The following is a 23,805-nucleotide window of genomic DNA, read 5'->3' as shown; positions in this document are numbered from 1 at the left end:
TCGTCGGTGCAAAAAAAAAAAAAAAGAATCACTAAGACGGAAGAAAGTGTAAGCTCTTTACCCGATGCGCCTTTGCATATAAATGAGAGATTAGGCAGAAACTATATTTTACTGTCCGATAGAATACATATGCCTAATTACAATATATTCATAAAGTGAGAGTGTAATTTCCACAAAGGAGATTACAAACGAAGGTCAGAAAAGGCCCTTACTGTTCTCGGCATACCTATTAGGATGATGATGCTGATGCTGCTTCTCCTTCCAGATGAGATGATGCCTCATCCTGAGGAGGAGACTAATTGGGGGAAGAATACGTGTTGAGGAACATACTTGAATCATGATCATGGGAAAGCAGAAAATAAAGTAGTCTGATCAGGCTACTATTTAACATTTTATGACAATAATTATTAAATTTCCTCTGATGTGATATTGCAATGATTTTGTTTAAAATCTAAGTAATCAGAATAAAAAGTTTCAAGAATATATTAAGATTTAAGGATTTATAGATTCACCACAACGGTTTTTATCTCGTCACAAAGCCGCGATGCTTTTTTTTTTACACATATATGTGCTCATATGATATATTAATCTTAATTGCTGCAATGACACATGCACATAAGCATGGTCATGAATGAAAATGCCGCAGTTAATAATATGAACCGGCAGGACGTACTTGTGAGAGGAATTTTAATTTATCAATCTTCTCCAAATCAAATGTCATGATGGAGGTCACTGAAATTCTTGGTCCTGTCATTTGCATGTGAATAAGCAAAAGCTCTTGTTTCTGTTAATGTTAGCGGTGTCTTTTGGTGATTTTTTTTTTTTTGATGAAAATCGATTAGATTTTTTTCAGTTCTCGCCGGTGCTCTAAAAATCTCACATTAAGTGTAACAATCTGAAAAGGCAGGACAGATTTTGACGGTTTTAATTCAGTCAAATGGCATTAGATGTTTAAGCCATGACAAAATCATTTTTTTAATTATTACCTTCCATTTGAAAATACTGAATTAAATTGAACATTCATCTAATTTATCAAGAAAAGCAAGCTTCTAAATAAAATTCCGAAAGCCAGATTTTTTTTATACCGTTCTCATGGGCAGTTTTATATTTAAAAATGAATGGGGCAATGTGACTAGATATATTTCAATTTAGTTTCATCTTGAGGACATGACCATGAGGTCATAAAAAGGAAATCGTCAATCATCGACCTTCAAAATCATTCGATGCCTAGATCTAATTGGACATTTTTATTTTTAATATCTTTCCACTCTACTTTGAGCGGGCGAGACAAACCTTTCTATTTCTGCTTTGTGATAAAGCCGTAATCATGACAACCTGGAGCACACAAACTGAAAAAACACTACACAAACAAACTAGAGCATAACCATAAAGGTAGTTGTTGTTGACAAGATTCCTTTCGTGATTGCCTCAGTGGAGAGATACCAGTCATGTCCTGGAGCCTGGTTCTTCTCCTGTCTTGTGTACTACAGACTACCGAGGTTAATCAACAATCCGTCTCCTCTGTCCCTCTTTCATCTGACCTCTCTCCTCTGCGTGTCTCATCTGGAGGGAATATCGGCATGGTATTTGCTCCTTGATTGGCTGTGGTGGAACAATCCATATATATGTCGGTTGTGACCACGTGGATCCGATTTCTAGAAGCCCCAAGACAGACACAAGCCATCAGATCTCCCTCCAAACGACCTTTCCTTCCAGGGAATGGATCTACCGGAGAGCACGGTGATCATTGATCCTTAGCGAGGCATTCACTATTGATGAATCAGTCGAGGCTTTCAATGACCTTTTTTATGATCTCGTTTAAGATATATAGTCACAATATTTTAGATTTGTATTAGTCAGGGATTTCATATTAGCGAGCATTGCTCATGTTGTTTACCAAATGCTTTTCTGAAGATACTTCTCAGTATTCGTACCAGGAATGTGACCTACAATATATAAGAGTGGCCTGTGGCAGTGTAATAGCTCAGATGATTCAGAAGTGTGACATAAGGTCATCGTGGAAGAGGGCGCAATGTTTTGTGACACACTCTTAATCTGTCACGGTTATTACTGTGGCTTTTGCATGGAACTATCTGTCCTCTCATCATTTTCCTTGTGACCTTCATGTTGCATTTAGAGAGCCTCTGCTTCCGGAGGGCATATTTGTCATAAATACTTAGCTCTGCACTTTGTCTAAATGAAGACAATTGTGTTGAGTTTTCAAAACAATATATTATCTTCTACTTTGGCTCTGACAATGTCTGGGTGTTAGGGTTAATTTGTCTACGCTCAGTAGTGAAAAGGTTGTGCTGTCAGCTCGGCACGAAAATGTGTCACATATTGCATATTTATTCAATGTTAAAGGCCAACATAAAGGACAGATATTTTTTGGAATGTGAGAAAGCCCATTGGCCACAAGAAAGCAAAACTCTGTGCCTCATTCATAAAAATGCTACCATTGTCCAAAACCTTTCTAAGTAATGGTACTTGATGAAATAAAATGGCTTTAATCTTTTCATAGAAAACTCATTCCGAGCAAAGAACTTCTCCGCGAACACGATAATTCATGCCCTCTAATATTTTTGGAATTTTTTTTGCAATAATTGCATACAATGTGAAGGAAAATGATTGCAAATGTTCGAGAAGTTGACTGTCGCTGCAAAATGCGCCATCACCGTTATACATAGCGTGCTGAACATCCACTCAGTTCCACATTGTGCATGGAGGTTTTTCAAGTCGTATGAAAAGAGAAAAGCAATATGGAGCCTTTTTTTTTTTTCTTAGACTTAGCGTAACATTAATTCGCCGCCCTCCCACTTCCAAGGCAATTAGCTTTGATGCATTTCAGTGACAACTCTTGCCCAAATCTGTATAGCTAGCTAGTATGGCAAGAAAGAATTTCAGCAAGTCCATTGGGCGACAGTTGATAAGCACATAAATGAGGTTACAGGGTAAAAAAAAAAAGATGCACAAATAATCCATCATTACTTTTGTAGTTATTCTAATTTGTCTTTGCTTACTGGTCTTCTAATAACACCGATGCAACTAAATAGGAAAAATACTAAATCCTTAAAGGAGACGGGAAATACATTTTGAATTTATGCAATTTTATTTAGTTGGTTGCACAAAAACAAAATAATTTTGACCAAGATATTTCTTTTTAAGTACAGTAGATATATAGTCAACTAAAAAAAGAACCTAGGTCCTGTTTTTATTCAAAGCAAGCACTTGATAAAATAAAATGGTGTAAATTCTTTTTTTTTTCAATGCACTGTATTATGGAAAAGTTACTTTTTTTGTGTGTTGATTGACTGGGATGTGTTGCAGCAAAAATCAAACAAATACAATATCAAGCAAACACTGAGGAAAAAAAGGAGAAAAAAATGTTTTAAATTTGTTTTCAAGGTACGTTAAGGACCGTGTGCAATTGTAGCAAAAGAAAATGTGTAAAATTGTGAAAAGCAGTAGAAAATGACACAAATATGAAGACACATATTTAAAACATTTATTGCAGTAGCTGTATACCTGTATAGAAGTAACAAGGATTAACTGTTTCATTATCTGTGATGTCAAACACCCTCACAAGTGGCACATACCGCGATAAGCAAATCACTCCATCCTACTTTATATTGTGACGTAAACATGAAAGTGCTTCACAAACCAAATATTATATGCACAAATAAATTCTACAAAAATAAACACACACGCACACAAAATGAAGTTAATTTCAAAAAGCTATATCTCGTTAAGCATGCTGTTCCATTGTGTATTTTGCCATCCATGCTGTGGAAGAAAAACAAACCTTTTCAGACGGCGTTCTCTGCACATGCCTTTTTAAATACCTGTACTGTTATTTTTCATTTTAATACCTGTGCAGTTATGACTCAAAATTTGGCAACCAGCCAATGCATAAGGCATTTAATTGTGGACAATTATAATGGCCCAAAAAATTGTCATTATTGAATAGAACAGTTTTTAAAATAAAGTCATGAAGGCACAGTGATTAAAATATGATTACCTGTGGGGTTTTTTTTTGTTTTTGTTTTTTGTGTGTGGTGTGCAAAAAAATAATGATCCCTGCGGAAATAATATACATATATATATACGTATACTTAGATATATACATATGTCACCAAATTCCAAATACTACTGCAGGATTGTACTGAATTGAATCACAATTTGACTCAAATCTATACAGCAATAAGATCAACATCAGATAAAACATTTACAAATATATTGCAACCCAATTGTTCTGAACACTTTCAAATTCAGTTTATAGAGTTTTCATAGCGTTTTGCTTTTATAATGCACATATTGAGCACTGACATCCTTCATACATTTTTTTTTGTTTGTTTAAAAACAGATTATGATTTTATAGTCACATGTGCCTTATGGGAAATAATTTGTGACAACAGCATTGTTTTAAAAGCAAATGAAAAAAGCGGTGGATTGAAAGAAAAAAAAATGGCAGACATGTTTACAGGTGACTGTCCAGCCCTGATGACTAAAGCAGTGATTATAGCAGCGACCTCTCCGAATCACTGTGGTTATTACAGATATGTGACAGTGGTTAATAAGTCTTATTTACAAACACAATGACATGAATGAACAAGCGTCTGCATACAGTGTTTGGAGAACATTGTCTTCTGAAATGTAAATCCATTTTCTTTGATCGTGTCGAATAATATAGACTAGCCGAGAACACCTCAATAGCAACCACGTTACATATTTGTATATATTTCAGTCTCCCATGATCGTTTTTTTTTTTTTTTTAATGAATGTCTTTTCATCCCGCCCTCCCCATTTCAATCCATGAAGGTTCAAAAAAAAAAAAACATCCTCAGCATTGACTTGGAGGGAACACTGCAGAAGCACTTTAGTTTTATGCTGTACATTGTACACGTGGCTACCACTATGCGGAAGCAGACGTGGTAAGAGATGATAAAAAGAAGAAATTAACACCAACAAAAAAAAAGAATAGCTCCTTCTTTTGTCAGTTTGTGTTGTCACAACACATGGGCAAAGTCCATTTTAAAGCTGCTGGTCCTTGGGGCTATCTGGGCAGGAAGCTGTCTGGCAGGACTTCAAACTTACCAAAGGAATATCAGCCATGCCACTGCTTGTGAAGTGTCCTTCTTCGCTCCCAAATTGCTTCCTGTCACCAAAGTCCGACTGCCCGTTCTCTTTTTTCCAGGTTCGAGTCAAGGTATGTCCATTGAGAAATTTATCCTTGGGACCCCACTCCCTTTGCGACCCAAAACTGGACACGGGGGATTTGTGCTGCTGGTAGGACGCCAGCGTCGGGGGCATCCAGCAGTTGTCCGAATGTCCGAGGACCAGGCATTCCTGTGTGCACATCTCCGAGGCCTCCATCAGGCCACGAGGTCCCAGGGGCCCATCTGAGGAAATGGAAACTCGGGTAAGTACATGTCAATGACACTAAGTTGTGGGCTTCATTCGAAATATCTTGTTTTTCTACATGTTGCAAAACATTTTTCATAGCGTGGCCTTCAAACCGCTTATGAGAACTGACCGGGGTGAACTGTACTAAAAGATTATATTGACTCGATTGAATCGAATTCATTATTATTGCTGCTCGTTCATGTGTGCAATATCAGAATGAATGTATTTTCACAAGAACGTCTCCATCTGACAAAACGAATCTGAGGCCTAAACGTGGAATTGTAGCTTTGCTTATGACGCGTGAGGCTAACAAATGTGATGACGACTGTAAGGGAACATGGAGCTCATCACAATAACAGGAAGCCATAATTGGTACAGAAAAATTCCAAGCAAGGCAAAAACAATCATGGTTGTGTGCATAACCTCAGAATGCAATAATCAATGGCACCCATGAGATAGCAAGATGAATTCCTTAAATGAGATGGTCGACGAGTGAATAGACCTCTGGGGAGATATTAGGGAAGAGAGCTGGAGGACATGGTGCTCATGGTCGAGAACGCTGATTGTTCGTGAGCGTCATAATGATATCTTTGCAGTTCGCACACTTTAACCTAAGACAATCAAATTGTTTGTAGAACTAGATGTGCTCAGATCACTGTATATATTGATCATGATCATCTTGTGTATTGATTTTAAAATGCAAATATTCAGTCATGTTTGTGTCAGAAAGAAATAACGAGATAGCGTCCTTGTGTGTGTCCTTCATATATAAAAATTCACATGTGGTAGGCAGAAGATTGATTTGTTTTCTCAGAAGGTTTCATCTGTTCATGCACAACAACTTTGTCAACAGGCTTAGATTACATAAATGCTTGGGCCAGTATGAACGAATTGCTCAGTCAGTCAAAATATCATGTCAAATATACCAGAGGATTGTTTTAAACCTACAATGTAGCATCGATCACTAATGCTCCGGCTACCCCCCGAGGACTACATGAGTAGCCCGCGGGCCTGTTTGAAAATAGCGCACCAGTGAAGTGTCCACTTGAAAATCGTCATATTTGCGGAGAGGAATCGAAGTAAAGGCTCACACTGCAGGCAAATGCAAACCAGATGGATTTTTTATTTATTTTTTTATATATACGACCTGTAGCCCTCCATTCCAAAAAGGTTAATGGAAGGCCCTCCCTTGGTGTAGCGTATTCAGATTAAATTTATCTGATACCTCTTCTGCTAAATAATTATACAACTAATTATCGTAGAGTGTCACTTTACTGGATACTCATGCCTGCATTCCAACTTTTATTCCTTTGTGGCCTCGGGCTTTTAACGCCATAAAATCAATGCACACCTACGTGTAAAACAAAACAAACACTCCTCTTTGGAAATGACCTTATTTAAAAATCAGTGACCTCCAAGGCTTATCACTGCCAGGCGTCTTTGATTATCTCAGGGCCCGAGAATATTGCTTTAACTCGTGCCTCGCAATTTGTCTGACCTCTGTAATCACAACCAACGTGTTATCTATCTGTCACTCGTATTTTAGCTATAGACCAAACGACTGAGATTTCTTTTTTTTTTTGCTAACAAGCAGGAATAGAATTACACGCCAAAAGCAAATAGCCGGTGGCTTCGTTTGGGTGCAAAGCCCTCGAGTGCTTTAAATAACACGGAGGCACAGGTGTTGAGAAATACATGGATGTGTCTGAAGGCGCTGACGATTACAGCACTGCGCAAATTCTGCAGATGTCCACACAGATGGATCTCATAAAGACAAAGAAAAGCATTAGATTTCTTCCCGATACAACATTGGGAAGATGCACTCAGGGTTGCGCTGATAAATTCTGCAGAAACAGTTGAATAAATCTTCTCCAAGAGCACCACAATTGTTGAGAGATGGACAATTGCTCAGAGCAGCATTCACATATTCTCTCATGGCCCTCCCACTCAGCACCATGGAGGTTAGAGAAGAGGAGAAGGTTGTTTAAAAGTGTATTTGTGTTTTCTTTTTTTGTCTGTTGGCTATAGCTAATGAGATAGTGTTTGGCTAATTAATTGGATGCACTCTATCAGTACTGATGTGCCTGGCGTACAGCAACAACCTACAGCCTCCACAAAGGCGGCAAGAACGGGCAGGGAGAGAGTAAACGTGATTGAGCACGGGGGATCTCGTGTCCATAGGGCTTGTTTATTTTTCCATGCTGTTAAGCATGCCCAGATGTTGCTATTTGGGAAAGAATGGAACTCTGTTTTGCCGGCAGATTGCTGTCTCCAGCTTCTGTTCAAATACCCACATGGTAGGAGAACGCCAACTCTCAATCTTGAGTTCCAACTTGGATATTAGTGATGGGAAAATTCAATTTTAATTTTGATTAATAAAAGAATTGTATTTTTTTTACTCCTCTAGATGGCACTCTCTGTTGAGTTGTGATTACTGAAACCACATGTACTAAAAAAAAAAAAAAAAAGTGTAAGATATTTGGCAAAATGTACGAGTCATGTGGTTCATGCAGCTTTGCAAAAATTTTGTGATCTACAGAAGAGGCTATCTCAGGTTGGTTAAATACGATAGCGAACATATCATAGCAACGTAAAAAAAAAAAGACATCCTCTGGAGAATACTAGTCCGGTTGATGGATCCTTTTTCGTGTTTCCTTTGAGGCCAGGAAGCGGCGGCTTGTGAGAAGAGATGAAAAGCTAGCGGGAATAACATCGAAAAAACAACTTGAGAATGGAACTGAGAGGTGATCAGAGAGATATATAAGAGCAGCGTGAAAGTTGGAAGGGGAGCAGAAAAAGGCTATGTGAGTTGAAGAAAACAACACAAAGCCTATTATTAACCCAACAACGGTTACATGTTTGTCAGATCGTCCCTGAAAATCACATTTCCACTTCACTGTACTTTGTTAAAACTCATATAGAAGATGGGGAGACGACAACATTTATTTATGTTCTCCACGCATGAAATCTCCGTGAATCTTTAATACAGTAACCACATTGTACGAGCATAGTGTGGTTGACCTATATAGTCTAAAAAAATTACTATAACATTGAGAGCTTGTTTCCAAACTCCATCCCATTTATTTTTGTGGTTGGGGTTTCTTTATTAAAGTATAATGATGTTTGCAATTGTTTTTGGTACTTGGACTTCAGTTCAAATCCCCATTTTCGTTTTTGGACAGAAACTTTTTTGGAGCAGATCCTAACGACTGGTTTTGGAATGTGCAATGTTATGTCAAATTTGCAGCAGCCTAAAACTTTAACGGACATTTTGAAGAAATTAATTAAATGAATGATGCTACTGCGAGCTGTTGCGTAAACCGTTATTCATGTGGTTGCAGAATTATCATTCAGATCCTAACAGTTTCTGCTCTACAGAATTTTACCTAATTCTTAAATTGTAATTCATCACTCCTGGGAGAAATATACAGGAAGCGGTTTACTGTATGGAAGCCGTGTTTTATATTCTGTATATTCTAGCATTGATATCTAACTGGAACAAAGTTTGCTCTTGCTTCGGCTCAGAAAAGATGCAGAAGGAAGACACCGTGATCATGTTCTGTCGTTCCTGGAGGGATCAGGGATGGGAATTAAACGATAAGTCCCTAGTAAAGGGCATCTTCCACCCCACTGTTTGTTCATCCACCGCCTACGCATTCATTTTCAGTCTGCGACGTGCAATATTACCAACAACAAAAAATCCAGGGGTGAAAATATTTCCCATATTACCCACCAAAATGTTTAACAAGCCACTATGGACCGCTTCGGAAACTTCAAAAAAATCCTTTCACTTTGATGATTTGGCAAATGATCTGCGTGACTTGAATTTTTTTTTTCTTTGTGTTTTATTCAGCCCCTGTGACAACATTAGCCATAGAAAGCAAATGTATTCTCACTGAGTAAATTTGGCAAATGGCCTCGTTTTTAAAGTCAATTTAAATACATTAAAATATGATTAGTCAGTGAGAGCAGTGGATAAAACACAGATATAAAATCCTGGCCAAGTAAGACAGGTAAAAAAAATCATCTCACGTTGAAGCCAGTCAGCAGTCTTCGAGTTGACATTTTATATTAAGACAGTTTTATACTTTGGTATGAAGCCGAAACGGTGGTGTTCATTCCATTCCTAAGATTTAAATCACACAAACCCTCACCCAAAATGAATCCAGGCGAATGAGATGAGGGTCATAAAGTGTTCGGGCAGCTGCATGCAAGACTAAGCGTACAATGCCAAGCCTTTAGATAGAGTCGTGTAAATCCTTCCGCCTATGGAATCAGAAACCGAAGAATGGGTTCTATGATCTGGAAACATAATTGACTCCGGTTTTGTGCAAGAACTCCTAGCCATGCCTCGTTTAACATTTTAAACGCTACAACACCAAGTAGGAAAAGCAAACCACGAAGAACCGCTGTACCTCTCGGGCTTGTGTCTTGTTTGTTCCGGTATTGTGAAAGGTCGATAAGAAAAATAAGACTGAGGAATGAGCAAAGCAGACAACGTTAAGGCTTGCTGAGTGAAGTAGTGACAGACGTGCTGTGCTGAGCCCGAGGGAATTTGGTAATAAAACAGAACCTTGTCCATCTCTTGAGAGCTCTGTAATTGCAATTTGGTGGCAGGTATACTCTCTCATAATAATTGTCATCTTTGAGTATGATCTGCACACATATATATATTTCGAATTACCTGAGGGAAAGGACAGAAATGTAATGATTATTAAAAGTGCACGAAATTAAACTCGTATAAGGCATTCTTGAAAATTAAGGCTGCTGATAAATTAAATGTGGGAAATGGATGTTATGGACTGTTGTGTGATTTAGTTATTTTCTACCACTTCCTGTTCAGAGTCACGGGTGAGTTGGAAACATGGGAGTGAAGCAGTGCCTAGACTGGTTGCCAGTTAACCACAAGGGACGTGCAGACAAACAGCCATTATCACTCATTTGCATATTCATGAATGACTTAAATTAACCTACATTGTGCACACGTGCGATGATATGCAGACTAAAAAGGTAACCGTATAGCTTCATGTTAGTCTTCTACTTACAGCAAATGTATAGTAAATTCTATTTGTCTCATGCAGCTAAGCACAAGCTCACGAGTCATCTCAAGGTAATTGCGTGGCGTCGTTCACAAGCGTGACACCCCGCAAGACGGCAACTGTGTCAAAATTTGCAAGTTGGTCGGGCATTAAATTAGCTGTCATGGAGGAGGTTTGCGAGCCTCAACGGCAAGGAGTAAGATGAGTGTTGGAAATAATGAATGGTAATACAATCAATTGTATAGCTCATAATCATTTTTAACTTGTTTATAAGGTCAATTGTTCAATTATGGTTGGTGAGTTTGAATGAGGGCACAGTGACTCAACTTTAGAAACTTAACTTTAAAAATTCATATCAGAAAAATGATGAGAGCTAAAATCAATGTTAATGCTCACTGGTTTGAATTTGGGACATCGCCAGGCAACAGGAGGACAAAAAAAAAAAAAGGGCCGTTGGTCGTGCGCCATAGCTTCAAGCTGTTTAGTGGTCATGAATGTTTATTTAAAATACTTCCATTGTCATTACGTAAACGTAGGTTTGCTCGCCTAATCTACTTTTTGACCTCGTCCATCAACTCTACCGGTTTCTACCGAGTTGGCCTCGCACCAATGCAGCCCTTAAACTGGCGTACCCAATAGACCGCGTTTTATCCTGCCTAAGGATGCAGTCAAATAAAAAGAATTAGGTCCTAAGGACTCGTTCCGATTAAGGACCAATTTCTTTTCATTTGATTGCAAGACGATGCCAGTTCACTTGCTGAGCTCTCCAAAATTGCCCTTGAGCATTAATGCTGTCTCCAATGACCACAAGGCACATTCAAAATGGTCATAAAAACAAAATTGAAACACTATCTTTATATATATTATATTCATAATTACAAACCACAAACTTTGGCCTGAGGGACCAAGAAATGGAAATTTACTCATCTATAATTTAATCATTATAACTGTTGTGGAAAAAATAGTAAATACTTTAATAAATCAAGAATCATAATAAAAGGGAATTGAGGTTCGAAGGTTGTTTCAATAGGCATAATAATCTGTAATTTATCTACAGTATCTTTTTGATTTTATGAATTAAATACTGCTTTGTGTTGCTCTAAATGGGGACGTGCAATCATTGTTTACGTCGCAAGGATTTCCGATCGCCTCGGTGTTTACTACGTAATTAAACAATGAGACTCCTGAGCCATAAACTGACACGAGTGCAGATGAGAAATGAGGAGTGACACTTAAGACCAAGCATGGAAAGTATAAAAGTGGCAGTTACCTTTTTACATGGATTGGAACCGAGTCATAAATAGACAGCCATCATGATCACATTTTGGAGCACAGGAAATAAAAGGCGTTACCAATTGTAAACATGGATTTCATTTGACATTTAAATGACTTCCTGGGTGCAACAATACTGGAAAGTAATTTTGTTTAATTTCAACACAAATTGCAGACTTGTTCAAATGAACTTGCATGAAAAACAGGACCGTTTTACGGGGTTTAACACTTTCCGTGATTGATTGGGGAAGGGCACCTCGGTGATAGCTTCATCTGCAATGGAGCTTTATTTTATTTTTTTTTCCCTATCACCGCGTTGGTATTGATGTGTGCGCTTGTGCTCACGTTTAATGTCAGGACGTGTGTAACTAATTTGTTGTTTTTGAAGATGGCAGCAATTAATCTTTCAAATGACCTGGCAAGATTAAATGTGAAAAAGAGAGCATGCTAGGAAAATAAATGCCAACATTAGGCAAGAAATTACAAGATGACCTTAGTGAAGAATGATTTATAGATTCCTGAGTCAGGCAATTACAGCAGGTGATACCTTTGAAATTTCAAACCAAGAAAATCAAATGCGAGCTGTGCATTCGTCGAGGTCGTCTTTTTTGAGGGTGTTCCAAATAACGGAAACATCTGCCGAAAGGTAAATATTAAACTCAAGGACACGAACTTGTTAATTGACCTGGATTTTACGAGTCCCGACATAAAAAAAAAAAATCATCTTGGAAGGATACTCCATTTTTTTTTCTTGCCCTTTATCTCGTTGGGTCTCACGGGCGAGCCGCCGTCTGTTCCGACTGCTCGGCAGTCAATCACGGGGAAGATTGTAACTATCTTGCTATTTTAAATCCTGTTTGGAGGAAACAATCAATCACACTAATCTGGAGGATTATCTGCTTTGGTTGTGTCTCTGAGGGCCCAATATGAGAATATTTTTATGATGCCGCCTTGTGTAAATGCCAGCATTGAGCACTCCTAAATCCTTACATCTGTGCCTACAATCAGGACTCTTCCCGGTTGGACTGACTCGTTCCAGCATGCACGCTCACTGCTAAGCGGCGAACATGAGGATGAAAGCGGTTCGGTTCCTTCCATTTGGAACGCTCCCCTCACCATCAGCCAAAACTCATGAAATGACATGGCGTGTGAACACGGCTTTTAATTACCAAGAAGACTATAATCGAGGAGAGACGGTGGAAGCAATCTAGTTTACGGCATTTTACTGTCCTTAATGAGATTGGTCCGCTGACCGTAGAAGCCATATTTATCCAAGGCAGCTGATCAGAATACAAAAAGCAAAACTTTTGCGGCTCTTTTAAATAAATATTTGATAATTAGAATGTTGTTTTTTTTAGAATGATGCAAAGATGACTTGGATGTTTATTCCTGCAAATTTGAGTGTGAAATATAATGTATAAAATCTTCATTTTGCAATGCTGAAAATATTTCAAAACATTTAAATATATATATATATATATATATATATATATATATATATATATATATATATATATATATTTTTTTTTTATTCAAAATATTTTTGATTTTTTTTATTATTTAATATTTATTTAATTTAAAATGATTATTTTTTTTAAGTCAATCATCTACTTTTAAAATGTATCCGGATACAGATGATTTCATTTTGTGCAACCACTTGATGAAATAAAATTGAGTAAAATCAACACAACATTTCTTTCTTGAAAGAAAATGTGGCCTTTTGCAAGAATATTTAGTTTTCCTAATGTCGGAGAAAAAAAAAATGGCTTTTAATGTTAATCTTTAAACACGAGATACAGATCCATACCAGGAGCTGTTCAAAATGTCTTCTCTACCATAAAAAGAAAATAGTTTCCATTGTTAGATGTTGTCTATAACTATCATCGTCTCTATTTCTGAGTCTGACACCGCAAGGCCAGCATGTAAATTGGAAGCGTCCCTCGGTCCAAAAGCATTCCTCCTCCAATCCCCTCAATCATCCCATGTTTGATGAGTAGCTTTGTCTGTGCCCCTCTCAATGTCAAAAAATCAGCAGGCACTCTGACTTACTGATTGGGTCAAAGACCTCTGCCGCTGTGAGAAGGGAACCAACCGTGCGGCGGCGAGGACACACTCTGCTATCACCCCGAGACACGCCGAGCAGTATTTCCGGAAGCACAAGTGGGAAAACAACAGTGACAGTCACTATAAACAAAAAGTACAACTCAATAGAAACGAGTCCCCAAGACAGTAATATTTATTAAACAGTCAGATGAAAGGTGTCAACGTTGGCTTTGTCTTAAGTTTGTTATTTTTATCCGACGTTCAATCCTGTGACACGTGAAGAAATGTGATTTTAGATGCACTTACAAAGGAATGATAATGAAAGGCAAGCCACGTATGGGCCACGAGCGGAAACAGCCATCGGCCTTATTATCCTTTCATTTCCCTCTTCTATAAATGGCGTGCATTTGAATTATTTTAATTACGGCTCCTTGCTACAATTACCTCAAATTAAATTACTTTGCAAACCTCCGTAGAATACATAGCTAGTCAAGAATGGGATCATACTGCCGGGGATTTAACCTCAACTTCTCTTGAACACATTGTGCTATTGCCCCCACGACCTAAATCCAACTCCATATGGGACTGAAATATTGAAAATGCCTAAAAGCCCATTTTGTATCCATTCTAGAACCCAATCAGCCTTGAAACTCTTGCAAATCCCTTCTTCCCAGAGTCCTACTCTATTCACCAGATTACAGAGAACAACGCTGCCTGGCAGGCATGCCACACTTAAATAATCTCTGGGTGAAATCCCAGTGTTAATGGGGTTTCTGGATCATGCCACCGCTTTGTGTGATGACGCTCGACGGCATACGGTAAGTCGGCCGGGGCGAGCTCCGGGAGGTGGGCTGGCCAAAGCGAGGGGCGATGGGGATAAAAGGCGGGAAACAAAAGTGGCCTTTGGAGAAGGTGGAAAATGGAGGGAGGGAAAAGAACAGCAAGGCTGCCAAGGAGTAGAGGAAAACAAGAGGCAGAGGGCGGCGAGAATTGAGAAGAGCGAGAGACGTTGCGGAGGCGAGAAAGTCCCTTGAGTGGGCCACGAGAAGCTCGCCAAGGTCTAAATGACATTACTCTGGATGTTATATCCTTGGTGGCCTAGGGTGGGCGTCCTGTGTGTGCCAAGAGATGCATAAAATCTTCACTGCTATTCATACCCTTCACTTCACATGACCCATAAACACATCTAGATGACACTTGAACCGTCGCATCAGAGCAGCCAGTGAATTCATTAGTGGATTTAATTGCGGCGCAATAATTGCTTTCATCCTTGGGATGTGGTGACGTGAGAAGAGCGGCAGACGATTGATGCCCATAGGTGATTGTTTTTTGAATGTGGATGTTGCGGGTTGGCTGCAGCGTTTGCAGTACGCATTTGATTAGTTTGCGAAATGATCTCAAATCGTTTTAACCCCAAATGAACGTAAACGCCATTAATTCGTTCAATCGTTGGGCGCCATCTTGGCCACTAGGGTGACGAAATTCAAATTGTAGATCTGCATGTGTTGCTGCACAATTTGTGTTCAGATATCCGTTGCTTAAAGAGTTCGAACTTCTGCAGCAACAATACTAGTTACATAAGCTAGTTGAATTACCTTTAATTATGCAGCCCAATATTTCAGAACCAAGACTCCTACTCGTTGCTAAAAGGCAATGTGGTTTGTTTAAAAACAAAAAATCAGTGCACAACCATTTTGTTGGACATTACGACATTCCTGCATCCTTCCAAGTGTTTGGCTGCAGCATTTTGTGTCAGGCTACAAGTCGCTAGGGCAAATTGTCCTTAGAAGAGACCCGCATAGCAGTAATTAAGAGTACAAAGAGTAACACGAGGTTGTGTGTAAGGCCTTTGACATTACTAATTGCATTTATTTTAAGACTCGACCTCGTAGCTCCAGCGCAATTCATTAGAATCAAAAGCAGCCTGAATATCCGGAACAATAGATGTCAAGTTGGTGTAAATAACGCAAGGTTTGGAGGGTGTCTATAGAATAGCGAGCTGTGGGGGAAGAGAGATCAGGTAGTTAGCATAAAAGGGCATCAGGATTGACCTATACAATCCCCACCTTTTATCATATGCCAACACAACAAGGGTTGATGGATTACTCTTTGAGCATCATATGCTGCCGATGTGCAAAAGTAGATCAAACTGATGATCAATATGAGAGAGTTTCGATATTTTGGGAGTTTTGTCTTGATCATCTTTGGGAGTTGGGAAAGAGAGCAACACCTTCCGTGTGATCTGCAATGAATAACGTTGTTGGCTGTGATGAATTATTTTCTTTTGATAATTAGTGACATACATGCCACTGAAATATTAACTGCTACGGTATATAAAGTTTGGCTTGAAGAATTAAATGGCTTTTTTTTTTCCGCTGTTTTCGCGGTGCATTAAAATGCAATTCCAATAACGACACTCTTGGCCTCGGAGAGAACATCTGCGAGGTGTGCGTGAACTTGACTGTCATTGATCCCATTTCCGCTTTGAACAGGCATAAAACAGTCATTTTCAGACTAAACGATTTATTGTGGCGCCAAGTGCCGGTTCTAGTCCGAGCCTGCAGGTAAGCGGAGTCATGATCAAATGTTTGATCTCTCTCATGATATTTCGAGCCCGCTGCCTTTGCTCCAAGAAGCTCCCTTTAGAGGCATACATCACGCTGTGAGACGACTCCACTTTTTTCAATAAAAGATAAAGACCGTCTTATTACCTAGCCATTAAGAACGTAACATTTTGTTAAATGAACTACTATTTAAACCACTCCTTTGAGCTCTGAGCCAGATTCAATGAATCTCTGCCGCACTTTAATCAACTCTGGCTCTGCTGTTCCCCCACACATCCTTTTCATGATTAAGAAGAATAAAAATTCATAGTATTTGATTATTCCAAGTCTTAATTTAAAGGGGAGCTAAAGTCCCTCAAGGGCAATCAGACATACATCAACATCCACCCTATGAAATATCAATATAATTTCTATTTCAGGCCAAGTGGAAATGACACGAGACTGTGAAAAGACATAAACGAGCTGTCGCTTTCGCTTTCTTTTTTTTACCGCAGTCTTCAGCTTCCATAATTTCCATTTATGAGCATCTTGACCCCATTTATTTGAGCCGATAAAGCGTTTTATAACGTTTTCATGTTCTAAAAGAAAAACAAAGATTACCGCCGGGCGCAATCAGGACAACACGAGAGGTTACTCGGCATTAATGTCGCCATTGCTTAACCTGTCGGCCCTGATCCTCAGAAAAAATAGTGACTCACAGAGCTTTTGGCGCTAAACCGTTATGAATGCTGAATAACATAATGGCCGCAACGCAAACAGCCACAGTCCTCTCTTCGCTTCCAGACGGCTCTCGTACCCAAGGGAAAGGTCACAACGACCCATTTTTAACTGAGTCATATCGTGGGGGCATCGTGGCTGATCGTGTGACATCGTGGGCCTTTACTCGGAGCTGTCAACAAATGTGAGGGCTTGTCACTTAACTCATTCACTGCCAACCCAGTTCATATCTTTAACGTCTATAACCATCAATGGTACTAAATGCCACTTCATTTCAAACCTTCCCACAAAGTTATGAATCGTTTAATTACTCATCATATTGAAGTCGCATTAAAAAACAATATGAGTTTTGTTTTGGAGCCAGCTATCCTATGACTTTTTTTTGTTTTTTTTTTCAACTTTGAAGTTTCTGTTGCGGTTTTAGAGTGCAGCAATCGTCAAGCAAACATCTGCTTTATTTACGCACCACGGATTGGGATGCTATCCAAGTCGCATATGGCCCCGCTGATACGATAGGTTTACTCTCTTTCTCTTCTGCAAACCCATCTGCTGCTCTTCTTACATCATGCCTCGCTGTGCACTTTGGCTCGTTTTCCTCGGCGAGAAGTCATTTACGAAAAAAATTGTTAGTTCTAATGTGCAGTTGGAGGCTCCATTAAATTTAGCTAACAATCTTTACCTTAGTGTCAAAGTTGTTTAAGTTAAGCCGCCAAAGACACATTGGACTGAAGACTCTTTTATTAAGTGTGAAATAATTTCAAACTTCACGCATTCACACTTGTTGCTCTTCAGTGCCAGTAATTTGGTCCATCCATGCAGATTGTTTTTTTTTTCCCTGTGAGAAGACTTAAATACAGAATGTGTATAATGAGAAGATATTGTTTTTCAAAAACTGGTCCATAAAGAGCTCAAAAAGCCTGAATGTATTATAAAATAAACAGTCACTTTTTGTTTGCATAATGGAAAGTATTTTCAATGATAGGATGAGTTTAGTCCAAAATAGTTTTCTCTTTCCGGCAATTGTTGCATTCCAAATTCTCGTCCCCTCACATATAAGTTACTATTTCTAATAGTTAACTGCAATCTACATTCCAAAAGATATCCTAATGTATATTTTAAAAAAAAGAAACGTTTTTTATTCTGGTGGAGGAAAAAAAAATGTTTTATCCAAAACCTCTCCATTTGTGTATTCTGCTTTTTAAGCAGCCTGTTTGATGGGCCTATTTATGAAATGGCAACAAAGAGACACACAAAAAAATGCTGCTTGTTCCCCTGAGCATAAAATAAGGAAATTCAATCTTGCCTTAGAATTCAAGCACCGAGGCGAGTGTTTAAGCAAAGTTCCAGTTTGAACGCAGGTAAAAAGCTGCTTTCTGTTCAAATGTGACTTTGAAATACATCATCTGCTGTGAGCTGTATACAGCAGGTCTGCTGAAAATATTTTCTCGACTTAGCATGGATGACTTGACTTCTTATTCACTTGAGAAAGCCTCTCATTCTAAAAACCATGAAATTTGCATCTCATCACTTTGAGCTCGGTGTCAAAGGGAGAACAAACACAGAGCAAACAAATATCATTATGCAGATCGGCATCGAGTCGGTTCGCTCGCTATCTTCGATCTCCACTCTGCCTGCATGCAAATGTCATCCCGTTCTTGACGATTTTTGAAAATCAATTCAAATTAGCGCAACGTGACAAAAGCTCTCCATCGCTGCCACGACCCGTTCGCATGATGGCGGCTTATGAAAATACATCTTCCGGTATAACGGGGCTGAAGTTAACTCGGAAACAATGTCACGTCATCTTATCGGATTTGTTCCTTGGCGGCGGGGTAATTCAGCCTGGACAATTAGCTTCAGCTTTTTGCTTCAGGCTCTCGAGAGCAGGGGACACGGCGCTGACAGACAGGACTTTTATTCCGGCACCAGACGAGGGCTGCGGAAAGGGGCTCCTTTTTGGCATTTAAAACACCTCCACTCACTCCCGTGTCATGGGAGAAGTGACAGACCTGACAGGCTCGGTCCCTCGGGAGCCAGCAGGCGTCTTTCCAATCTCCCCGGGTCAGTGCGGGGGTGAGACGCCAGTGAGGAGCTTCTGGCTAGGAACACTAATTATCATAGCTGCCTTGCATTTAGCAACACTGTGTAGAGCACAAGGTATTGTGCACCTCCTGGTCACGCTGTCAGATAGCTCATAGGATGGCCTCTAATTGTGCAGAATGTAATGCTTAGGGTGCAAAGGTTTGGGGCTGCCAAAGGCAACTTGAATGCAAAATAAAGGGTGGGCAAAGCATTTTTTTTAACACCCTTCCCCCAATTTGTTGGTATTATGTCATTAAAAAAAAAAAAATGTTTGGGGTTGGATTTGAGGATGCCATATTTGTGTAAGAGAACAGCACTACACAGAAAAGCCCGACCGGGCCCCTAACTTATGATAATTTAATGAAAGCTTGAAGGCAAAGTTTGAGGCATTGGACACATATAAATATTAATTAAGACACTTGGGACTTGTGTGAAAGCTCCTTTTGCTGTAAGCTGTTGCTATATTAAAGGAAATTGGTCTGATTTTTTTGATGTAGCTTGGAATATGCATTGGAGCTTCAAACATGAACTTCTTATGAACATCCGCTCATTGATATGGGAAGGTTGAAGATGGAGTTGGTTGAACTTACAAGGGGTGCAGCTCACCAACTTGCGATGGTTCTCTTTAATGAAGCCACCGCTTTGCTTTGGACTTGACATGGCACAGATCTTTAATTGATGCATCAGAATAGCACAAACGCTCACCATTTGACTGATCAATCACCTGATCATACAATACCAAAGTCTTTTATATTAAAGCTCCTTAATGGGATACAGAATATCAATGAAACATCAGGGTTGAGGGCTCTTTCAAGCTCTTTACTCCCACACACTCCGTCTTACATCATCCATCCATCTTCTTTTCAAAAACGCTTTTCCTCATTAGGGTTGTAATATTCCGTATATTGAAATGAATCGCTTTGATGGTAGAATTCAGATGAAAACACAAAAACTCACATCATAGTCATAGTTTCCTTCGCAGGGCCAAAACGGTTAAAATGTTAAAAGAATAATGTAAATAAAAATTGCTAGCAATTAATTAACGTAAACTCAATTTTTAATTTGACACCTATGTTGTACATATGTGTGCTATCACAGTGCTAACCAGCCCTGTTTTTTTTTCTTTTTTTAATTAATTTCAGAGTTGAGATGAACACGATTTGTCACTGACAGATAGAGTCCGCTTTGGAGTTCAAACTTTGATAAATGTTTCAATATACAGACAATTTCACTCTCATTAAAATTCTGCCCAAATGGCACAGCCCAACACATCCATTTCAATTTTTCCACCTGTAATTAATTGTGTAAAATGTCATTGTCATATCACTGAAATGTGAACGTTACTTGGCATTAGGGCACTTGAGACAGCTGTCAATCACGACATTTAAATCTAAAGATCGAGGGACTTTATCTGAGACATTCCAGGTGTCTCATGTCCAGAGGAACTTCTACTACCACCTGTTATGCAAATCGGAATCCACCCAGTTTACTACGATAGTCGTTTTATATCATAAGACAAAAAAAAAAAGCTGACATTTTAAACTAAAAGAAAATGTTGCATTCAGCTTTTCGGGGATTGCCCTCTGCCGAGTATGTGTCGCACACTTGATCTGGTTAAGTCTGTCTAGCATGCAAAATGGGGAGGTTGTAATGGAAGAAGATTAAAGGCTATCTTTCTCACCTAGTGGCAAATTCCACACCAGTAAGCAACGGGTGACTTGTCAAGCTCCGGATGGCATTTTCAGGGATTAGCTCCCGCTTTTAAGGTTCAAGGAGGACACAGCAGGGAGGCACGGTGGATCGCTAGTAACACGAGATGGCAAGCGCAAGACAATTCATAGTTGAGCAGAACTCTCTTTAATGGCTTGCCACACATGCTACATGAACTTGTTCACTGCCAACCCATCTTTGACGTCTATAGAATAAGTTGAGGTTGCGTGTTCTTAGCAACAGTTGTTCAGCTCTCAACATCCTCCCTGAACTTTTGTGTCTTTATAATCCTCACAGAACATCACGCATTTGTACTCAGTCGATAGCTGTCACTTCAGGCCAACTTCACGACATGACTTTTTTTCTCAGCTTCTCAACAGCTTCAACCGAGATAATATTATATTTCTGCATAAATTCTCCACATAGCCTGTAATCGGCACATTTTTTGTTATCGCGGCATTTGATCTCGGCGCCAAGACGGGTTAAGTGATAATCAACGAAGGGCCGCGATAGCGTAAACGGTAATAACTCAATTTCAAGACCTGTTTCCCCGTGTTTCAAATACACACCTTCGCTACACTAAACAAAGTGTGAAAAATGTCATTGAAATTCACGCTGAAAGCTTTTACAAGCTTTTCTCCCCTGAAATGCGCTCTGCTCTGCGACTGACCTTTTTGCCTTCCATCACTTACAAGATCAGAATGCATTTGACTCCCTGAGTGATTACTTCATGCCCTGTCGGCTCACCTTGAATTCAGCTGTCATCTAGTATTTTCAATGCGATATTATCTTTCTCGCCATTTTTAGGGGTGCCTGCATGTGCATGGCTTTCAAAAATAAAGTTTCACCGCCCTTGTCAAATTAAATCACTTCTCACTCATCCGATGCTATCACCAGGATATCTAAATCATCTAAATTCTCCTCGTTAAAATTTGTATTTTAAATTAACTTGCAAAGTGAAGACTTCCTACGACAATTTTGTTTTTCAAAAAGTTTCTTTGCATGCACTTTTACCACATCAACAACAGTTGAAAAATGTTTCTGTGAACTTAGCATTACCAATGTGTGTGTGTGTGTGTGTGTGCATATTTGTGTATAGAATTATTCATCAATCAGAATAACTGAATTTTAATGAAAATCCAACAAGTTCGAGCAATGTGACCGCAAAGCATTAATAGTTAATAGCATTGTTTTTTTTCTATTGTATTATTTCTGAACAATAGCAGATAAGTCACGACAAAAAAAAAAGTAACCTGTCATTCTTGGCAAATCATAATCTCCTAAATAATAAGGGAGAGTATTTTACCTTTGAGCAGACTTTGCAAGTGTCTATTTAATTCAATCAACTTCACTCTTTGCATTCAAAGATTATGTTTAACATTTATGGGGTTCTTCAAAGGCAAGCAAAATAACGGCAGATGAGCATCAGAAGTTAGCTCATGTTCCTTCATCAGCATTTTGAAATGTTCTGCCTCGTGCCGACCAATAGCAAAGGATTAATTTCTACCACCGAGTCTGCCACACTGAGATAAATTCATCGGCGTAAAGGATAATATAGGAAGCACAATAAAGTTTTTTATAAGAATAACAACATTGAAATGTTGAGGAGCCCAGTCTGAGTGAAACTTTGGTGACCCCAAGACAATGTTGTCTTACCAAAGGATTAAAATGTTAAATATTAGCTATGGCTGGGTGGTCAGTGATTCTGTAAAAATTACATTTGATGGACAAAATCATCCAGTTAAATTAGCACGTTTTTAAAATGGAGTCCATTATTGGATTTTTCTGGCCTCACAATAATTGATCATTTAAACTTTTATAATAAACGTCCTTTGCACACAATGGCAAATATATTAGCATCAAGAGAAGCTGATCACGTAACAACTAGAGAACACAGATTATAATGACAAAGATTGTAAAATTTGGAAAAAATCATTTCCTATTTTACAATCTACCCATTTCTGATGTAAAACTGACAAAGAAACAATCTTCCGTTCATCTTCTACAAACAAACGAAACTACCTTAATCAGTCTTTAATCTAGTCAATTGGATTGACTTGATTTGGAATCAACAGTTTGTCTTAATTGCAAGTTATTAAACAGCTTCCTGCCAATTGCTATGTTTTGCCACTCTCCCGGGGACCAAAGAGTCGACTATAATCCCACATTCCTAGGAATCTTCTTCTTCTCCTTACTGTGACTAATCATCTTAGAGGATGCTCTTCATCAGGCCCCCGTCTGCTCACCCAAGCTGTTGGCACTGACTAGGGCGATAATGACTGAGGCGAGTTTGAGACGATGTTTACTGGTTGACAGCAGCACCCCGCTTCCGCCTGTATGCTCCAGCAAGCATTTCCATTTAGTTGGCTTCTCAAGCACCTGTCTAATTTCTCTTTGGAGACAGAAATCCTTTAAAGCCCATTGTATCCTAGGGCAACATATTTACAGAGGCCAATAGAGAGGAGAGATTAACACCGCTTCCTGATGTATGATCTAAAGAAAATTATATGAGTGGAAAAAAAAGTTTGCTTATTATTTTTTTTTTTTTTGAAGAAGAAGAATCTAAAGCTCTTGCATTGTCTTTCCAAAGTGAAGTGAATCACACGAAAAAGAATCAGTGGCAATCGTGCTGCATGGGGTCGTACGCCTGCCAAACTGACAGCCTGTTATTGTTCCTCCTAAATTGTTGAAAGACGTGTGAACTACAATAACAACATGGCTGCCGGGAAAGAGTTCAGTATTTCAGACATGTCTCCACTCTTGTCGCAACCACTATCCAAAATCAGTATGGTCCCATTGACTGAAAAGCACATTCTTAAAAGTGTTTCCAAGACAACATTTCCTATTTACACTGAAGTCTATTTCAAGCTGTAAGGGGGGGTGGGATTTTTTTTTTCTTTCTTCAAGCACAGATTTTCCACCGAATTCCATTGCAGCTTTCACGTTTCCAACTGTAAATCAACAATTTGGTTTTA

The 23,805-nt window shown here is 39.0% G+C and overlaps 1 protein-coding gene and 1 long non-coding RNA gene across 5 annotated transcripts in view; one reads left to right on the top strand and one right to left on the bottom strand.

Annotated features, from left to right (window-relative positions):
* Positions 1–23,805, top strand: part of LOC125967743 (uncharacterized) — a 136,460-nt gene that overhangs the window by 4,451 nt on the left and 108,204 nt on the right. The window contains exon 2 of the long non-coding RNA XR_011086704.1: positions 5,195–5,419. This is a non-coding gene — a long non-coding RNA (uncharacterized lncRNA). The remainder of the gene's footprint in view (positions 1–5,194; positions 5,420–23,805) is intronic.
* Positions 3,484–23,805, bottom strand: part of LOC125967738 (protocadherin-9) — a 102,921-nt gene continuing 82,599 nt past the window's right edge. For all 4 annotated transcript variants that reach the window (XM_049719055.2, XM_049719057.2, XM_049719054.2 and 1 more), the window contains one exon: positions 3,484–5,399. In XM_049719055.2, the coding sequence (XP_049575012.1) occupies positions 5,032–5,399 (368 nt within the window). In that variant the 3' untranslated portion in view covers positions 3,484–5,031. The remainder of the gene's footprint in view (positions 5,400–23,805) is intronic.

The sequence above is a fragment of the Syngnathus scovelli genome, chromosome 4 (genome assembly GCF_024217435.2).
Source record: "Syngnathus scovelli strain Florida chromosome 4, RoL_Ssco_1.2, whole genome shotgun sequence".
Taxonomy (NCBI): Eukaryota; Metazoa; Chordata; class Actinopteri; order Syngnathiformes; family Syngnathidae; genus Syngnathus; species Syngnathus scovelli.
Note: the sequence above shows the minus strand (reverse complement) of the source record. Positions and strands in the feature narration are given on the sequence as shown.